This window comes from Acomys minous (assembly GCF_964271855.1).
Source record: "Acomys minous genome assembly, chromosome: 18".
Lineage (NCBI taxonomy): Eukaryota > Metazoa > Chordata > Mammalia > Rodentia > Muridae > Acomys > Acomys minous.
Window position 1 is genome coordinate 23,998,277 of NC_140501.1, and position 7,369 is coordinate 24,005,645.

Consider the following 7,369-nt stretch of genomic DNA (forward strand, 5'->3'; position numbering starts at 1 on the left):
GTATTCTAATTAGGAACTCCCAAAGATCAAGAGGCACCAGCTTCCTTGAGCAGCTGGACTCCCAGCTGGGTGTGTTGTGAGCATAATGGCTTCGGTAATTTCCTTTCTTTTCATGTGTCTTTCTCCAGGCTCATTTCACTGTTTAGAACAAGATTTCCGTTGCAGTTTCCCAGCTCCTTGCTCCTTATTTCAGACATCTAACTTTATTTATAAACGCACTAGTTTTCTTATGTTATCATAATAATTACAATATTGTTTCAGATCATACTTTATTTTCAAAAAGCTGTTTATTTTTGCCTAGCATCTGATAGGAACTCAAGCATATTGAAAATAGCCATTAATATTGTATACAGTATATTTATTTAAGAGTGAGTGCACAGTTACAAACATTCCACAGTGGCTTTCTTTCCTTTATGCGAGCATACAGAAGACATATTGAAAGTAATGATAATTAAGGGATGTCCACTTAAAACTTTTAGGTATTGTTACATTTTAAGAAAATTATAAACGATTAAAGTGTTAAAGCACAGTTACACTCAAAGTAATTGGAATGTTTATTCTGGAGTGGACATAGTGAATTTTTATTTAATGTTTCTGAAAATGATTAAAATCACATAGTGAACACATTTAAATTTTCCATCTGCGTTTAAACAAGACGAGAGTTCTCATTTCTTTTGTCCTTGTCCTGTGGGCTTTGCCTCTTTGCACTGACCATTTGGACTTCAAAAGGCAGAAACTGTTGCATCCTCACAAAAGGATTTCATAGAGACTAGACTGACACTGCCGTGCTTATACTGCAGGCGCTTGTGAAATCGTCGGGAAAATACCTAAAGCTGAGCAACTAAAGGCACATCTCAGCTTCTTACAATATCCAGAGAATGAGCAACTGGGAGAAAGGAAAGGCTTACATTTAAGGATGTTTTCTTCCTTAGAATAACTCCCTTTGTTCAAAGTCTCATAACCCATTAAGCATCTCTTCTTCACTTAAAAAAAAAAAAAAAAAACCTTCCCTAGTTTTTGCCTTCCCAAGGCAAAATGATCGAGAATCCAAGTAAATGAAAGAGAAATGACATTTTCATAAGACTATAGCTGACATTATGCATGTGGAAGTGAAGAGTTAACACAAGCAGGCCCTGGGTTCAGAGCATTCTTTTCACTTGCTAATTTGATTGGGTTTTGATAAGAGAAGATAGGATTTATGGTAACATCTTTAAAAAGCAAACAACAAAATAATCTGAATTATGTTAAAAGAAAATCATATGTGAAAATAAACCTTTTCACAGTGGGCTTCTTACCAGGCTGAAGTATTGGAAGGCAAATTGGTTTCCTGTGGCACAGATCCTTCCATGCATTAGGGGCCAAGCAGGGATGAAATACACTGTCAGGTCAGGAGGAGACGACCTACACATTCTCTTTAGCAAATTTAAATTTCAAATCAAAATGGAGATGTGGTAGAAAAAGAAAATAAATGTCCATTTTATTACTTGTTTTGCTAAGAATAACTTTTATTAACTGAATCCTGAGAATACTATAAGAAGTGATTAAGACATGTTATTTGATTTAAACAGTAAAGAAAGAACATAGGAACATTTTATACTAACTCATCGATGGAGGAATTGAGACTTAGGCAAATTTGCTGACTGGTTGAGGCTACAGAGCTGTTTATGACAATCAGAACATGAGCTTGCTGACCCCAAATTCCATTTATTCCATTAATAGAAAGGACACAGGGGAAAAAATCACAAAATAAAAAAGAAAAATAAATTTAAAACCTGGGCCAGTCAGGGCTGGGGACACAAAAGCAACAACAAAAAAGAAAACAAACAAAACCCAGCATCCATAGAGGGAATTCCAAAAGACATCCTCTGATGGGTGAAGAACTGACATAGCTTTTACAATAATTATATTCCAGTAAATCAGTCCCTGGCTCCAACTTGTCAACTTCTTTTCAACACTCTCAATAGGAAAGAAAAGTGGAAGCTGAGTGCTGGCCCTGTCTGCTGTAGCCAATGAGGGAGAGAAAATTCAAGAAAAAAATTGGAAGAGTTACCCTTCTTCCTGAAAGCTAAACGGATAGTTGTACTTTATACTAATAAAAAGGCAACTCAGAACAATGTTCCCATTATAAAAATCTCTTTAAGCTTTGCTGTTTCCCAAAGCAACAAGCTTACTAAAAGCTCAGCATCCTCTTCTATTCTTTCCTCCTTCAGCCCTACGACCCCACCAGAGCAACCCTTTTCCAGTCTATGGATATTCCACAGAGGGTACATTAGTGACACCTTACATGTTCCATATTTCCTAGACAGGGTGTCAAGATTCTACCAATTTGCCATAATTGTATAGAAAGAAAAATACTAGCTTTGGAGTTGGACAAAAATGTAAAATTTAATATTGACCAGAATTTTAATAAAACACTTATTCTAGATTAGATAATACTCTAAACATGTCCCATATTTTATTTCATTGAACTCTGTCCACCATTAAAAGGACCAGTGAGACAGAAAGTGGTCCCGATCGAGCACAGACCAGCACAGACAACATGAACAAGTCATCAGCTTTGATTGTGAGTCAGTTTCCTCACTTGGGATAGCATGTACGATCTCAAATATGGTTTTCTTATGAACTAAAACACCACTTCTAAAGTTAGTCATTTATCGGAAGTAGTGAGTCATCTGGTAAAGCAACAGAAACCCAAGTGATGTGCCTCACTGGCTGTCATTCGCAATCCTTTTCTCACAAGTCTGTCAAGAGCGAAAGCATAGTTCTACTTTACCTAAACTATCTTTGTTTTAAATGTATTTTTATATCTTTACACTAAAAGTAAGCTAACTGTATGTTTCTAGGACAAATAATAATGATGATGATGACGATGGTGGTGGTGGTGGTGATCATGATGATAATTGGAGGAAACTTTGGTTGCATTGATACCAAAATGCCTATCTTGGTGTTTGATATAGACAATGCCATGTTCTTGAGTATTGGAAACCAAGTTCTGATCAAATGATAGTAATTGTCTTGAGACACGTGACTAAAATAGTGATAAGGCACTGTATTATTGTGTGCCACTCCTTGTTCTTTTTGTTTATAGTGTTTTTTAACATCATCTTTGTTTAGTTATATCCAAAATTTATGATAAGAGAATAGGTGAAATAATAAAATTGACTCTATGTCTATGTTAGAAGAGAGAATGATGATTCTAAGAGGAAGCTGGTGAGAACAGAGGTTTGATTATGAAAATGATCCAAAAGCAGTTTGAAGCCCAGTCATTAGGAGAAGCAGGCATGCCAGTAAGTAAAAAATGTGGTGTTGTTTTTTTCTGGAAGTCCACTGGTGAACATGATAGAGAAAAGCAGGAAATAGAGCCCCCACAAAAACTCAACATGCTTATCTGACATGGAAAGGTGTCCTCACTCTGACATCAACATTCTTAGTATCATGCCAAATATCTAAACATGCATGCATACTGCACATGTAATCTTAAACATATACATCTAGAACACACATATAAATTGCATACTTGTATAACTGATTAAATACAAAACCATATACATTAGTTAGTAAGGTAATGCATGTTTTGACACGAAAATTAAGGGAAATGTAAATGAAATCTAGTGGGAAAAGTTTATAAATGTGCATCTTAACCTTTTATTCCTTACTGTGAATACTGTTGGAGTTACCCAGAAAAAGTTTAGTCCACCGTATCTTGTAGATCATAATTTAGTTTCATAGTTTAGGTAGAATTTTCAGTATAAGTTACAAAAACAATCTGTAAACTTTGCCTGAGGCGTCCACAGACATCCTTAAATTGAATAATCTGACCATCATTCTGTGATGCTGACTTTGTGTTTGATTCACTAAATGCTAAACCAGAAGAAACCTATTTCGGATACCACCCTTCTTTTCAATAGAATTTAATTTCCTCCCTTTATTCTCCAAAATACTCCATCTGGATTTGCATGTTAATGGCCTCATTCACAGTGTCAGGCCAGACTCCTCTTAAAATCTTGGTGGCATGACACATGGCCTCTTATTTCCCTGTGGAGAGGTCAGCTGTTGGTTTGGGGACTTTCTAGAGCAGCACATTGCACAGAATGATACAAGAGCTCAGATGAGCAGGACCTGGTAGCCGTATTTTCCTCAAATGTGGCATTCATAGCGAAGAGAAAGCACACTAACTTGACATGTTTTAGTCTGGGAATAGCAGACAAACGTTCTTTCACGGACTGCTGTCTACAGCTGGTCACGTGATCCAGCATTGAATGGGAGGCTCATGGATATTCATCAAACAGCAAGTGTCTCTGCTATTGAGAGGAACGTTTGTGCCATCTCTCCTTGAGTTTCATGAAAGGAAGAACTATGCAGAGCACAGTCCTTTGATACCTACTTACTACCAGTTTCTTTCTCCAAGTTCATGATCCGTGGCAATAGAACTGCTTCTTGAAATTTACTTTAAAAATCCCGAGAAATTACAACCTTGCCCTTTATCTCTGCTCTTCCTTGGAGCTACTTTACTCCATACAGGGATACACAACTACAAAATATAGCCCTTCCTTGAATTACAGGCAAATACACATGTACCAGAAACTAAAACCAAGCTACCACACCAGATGCGAATACATGAAAATATGCCACATTTGTAACATGGTGATCTTAATAAAGTTGTGTTAGATTTTGGTGGAGATGTTAGAAAAAATATAGAAAAAGATTTTTGTATTAAAAAATGTGAAAACAGCAATAAGAGACAACAACAAAACACAAAGAATTCTTCAAACTTTTGTTAGACATCCATTTTCTCATGGAATGTCCTTTGGTGAAGTGTAACACTCAGAGGAATTTTCTTTTTCTTCTTAGTTCCCTTTGCCTAATTGACTGTACATTGTCTCACAGCTCAATGTTTTATCTCCTCCTTTTCTCTAATGAGAAAGCGCCCTCTCATTACTTCCTGTCTTCTCTCCCTCCCTCCAAGAAAGTTAATTTCCTGAAGATCTTACAACATGTATGCCTGCCGCTTGTTTTCTTCTAGTTCTTGTTTACTCCTCTAGATGAAGAGCCAAGATATTTATCTAACCAAAGACCATTCCTCAAGAAGAATTTTGGTACCACTCCCATAGGCCTGCGGTTATAGCTCAGTGGTTGAATGGTTATCTAGTGTGCACAACGTCCTGGATACAATTTATAGGAAAACCAAACAAAACGTTTGTTCTTGAACCCAGGACTGTTTCAACTGTCTTCCTTGAATCAACATCAGCTAGGAAGGTGAACTCAACATAGAAAAGATACTTAGATTCATCCAGAGTAATTGAAACTGAAGGCAGTGATGTTGCAGTAAGTTCTCAGAGTCTGAAAGGGAGGCTCCAGTAGTGTCAACCAGAACTTGGTACCCTAGGCTCAGCCTCACTACAGGGTCATATGTTTTAAGCCCTATTTGTATAGATTCTTCATTACTTTTTGCCCTTACTTATTTCTCAAACACTGCTTCAGCAGCACAAATGCCAGTGTATGGTTCTACAACAACAACACTGCCATTTCCAACTGCTATCCAACTGGAGTTTGAGCAGCCTTTTAACAATCCTATTATTGTTGTTGTTGTTGTTGTCTTATTGTTGTTGTTGTTGTTTCCAAGATCAATTTGCAAATATTTTTGTTTTGAAAAAGCAAAGAATACAGAAGTCTTTCCTGAAAATTATTTCATCTGTAGCATACATTTTGCTATACAATTTATTTTTATAATATGTTCAGCATGCAACTAACAAAATAGAATGCAGTAGGACTGATGCATTTAAATATTTACTTAAATTTTTTCATATTAGAGGTATACATATCACAAAAGATTATGCATCGTGTGTGTGTGTGTGTGTGTGTGTTTCTCACATTATTTTATTTTGGGAGAGGAGGATGAATTTTTTGCATATTTTTAATTTTTATTAGTACATACTCATTGTACATGACAGGGGATTATTCCTTCTATTGAAAATAGATTTTATTTTCTCATATAATATATCCTGATTACAGTTTCCATACCTCTACCCCTCCCAGTTCCTCCCTACCTCCTCTCCTATTAAGGTCAACTCCTTTTCTGTCTCTAATTAGAAAACAGGCTTTCTGATTCACCACCTGTGGTGGAGCTGCCGCCAAGATGATGATTTTTGTGAAGACCCTTACGAGTAAGACCATGATGCTGGAGTTTGAACCGTCGGATACTATAGAAAACCTAAAGGCCACGACCCAGGATGAGGAAGGAATTCCTCCTGACCATCAGAGGGTGATCTTCGCTTTGTCCGACTCCAGCATTCAAAAGGAGTCCACTCTTCACCTTGTGCTGAGACTTCGTGGTGGCCCTGAGAAAAGGAAGAAGTCTTACACCGCTCCCAAGAAGAATAAGAATAAGACGAAGAAGGTGAAGTCGGCTGTGCTAAAATTCTGTAAGGCAGGTGAAAATGGCAAAAACTAGTCGACTTCGTGGAGAGTGTCCTTCTGGTGAATGTGGTGCTGGAGTGTTCGAGGCCAGCCACTTGGACAGACGTTACTATGGCAAGTGTCGTCTGACATACTGCTTTAACAAACCAGAAGACAAGTAGTTGTGTATGAGTTAATAAATAGAAGAAACTAAAAAAGAAAAGAAAAGAAAAGAGGCATCAAAGATAATATGACATGATATAGTATGGTAAAACAAAAACAAAAAAATGTAATAGAATTGGGCAGAAACAGAAGGAAAGGAATACAAGAGAAAGCACAAGAACCAGAGACCCACCCATTTACATGATCAGAAATCCCACAAAAACAAACTGGAAGCCATGATATGTACACAGAGGACCTGGTGCAGACCCAGGCACGCCCTGTGCATCCTTCTTCAGTCTACGTGAGTTCATTTGAATGAAATATCCTGTTAGTGCTGGGTTTCTTCTAGATTAGTTTTATATATGTATATATTTTAGGAAGCTTTTACTGTATCAGGTTCCAATATTATTCCCCAAATAGCCCTTGATGTTATCTGTTACTGTGTACCTTCTCCCTGGTCATGTTTCCTTCTCCCTTCCCACTTGATCCTCCTGGTCCAGCCATACCCCCGTCCTTCTCTAGTCATCTAGTCTACTTTCCTTTCCTAACAAGATCTATCTGTCCTTCAAGTTCCACACTCTATACCTAATCCCTGTGGTTCTATGGATTGTAGCTTGGTACTGTTGACTTCACAGCTGATATCCACATGTAAGCTAATACATACCACATTTGTCTTGCTGGATCTGGCATACCTCACCAAGAATGAATTTTTTCTAGTTCTATCCATTTATCTGAGATTTTTGGGATTCATTTTTTGTTTTGTTTTGCTTTTTGTGTGTGTGTGTGTTTTGTTTTTTCTTTAATGGCGGAG

The 7,369-nt window shown here is 37.2% G+C and overlaps 1 protein-coding gene across 1 annotated transcript; it reads left to right on the plus strand.

Annotated features, from left to right (window-relative positions):
- Positions 1–6,136: 6,136 nt before the first annotated feature.
- LOC311589586 (ubiquitin-ribosomal protein eS31 fusion protein-like) lies at positions 6,137–6,451 on the plus strand (the record flags this gene model as incomplete). The annotated part of the gene is made up of 1 exon (XM_084768092.1): positions 6,137–6,451. One exon carries the CDS (start codon positions 6,137–6,139, stop codon positions 6,449–6,451), a length of 315 nt encoding a protein of 104 aa, XP_084624218.1.
- Between the last annotated feature and the right edge of the window lie 918 nt (positions 6,452–7,369).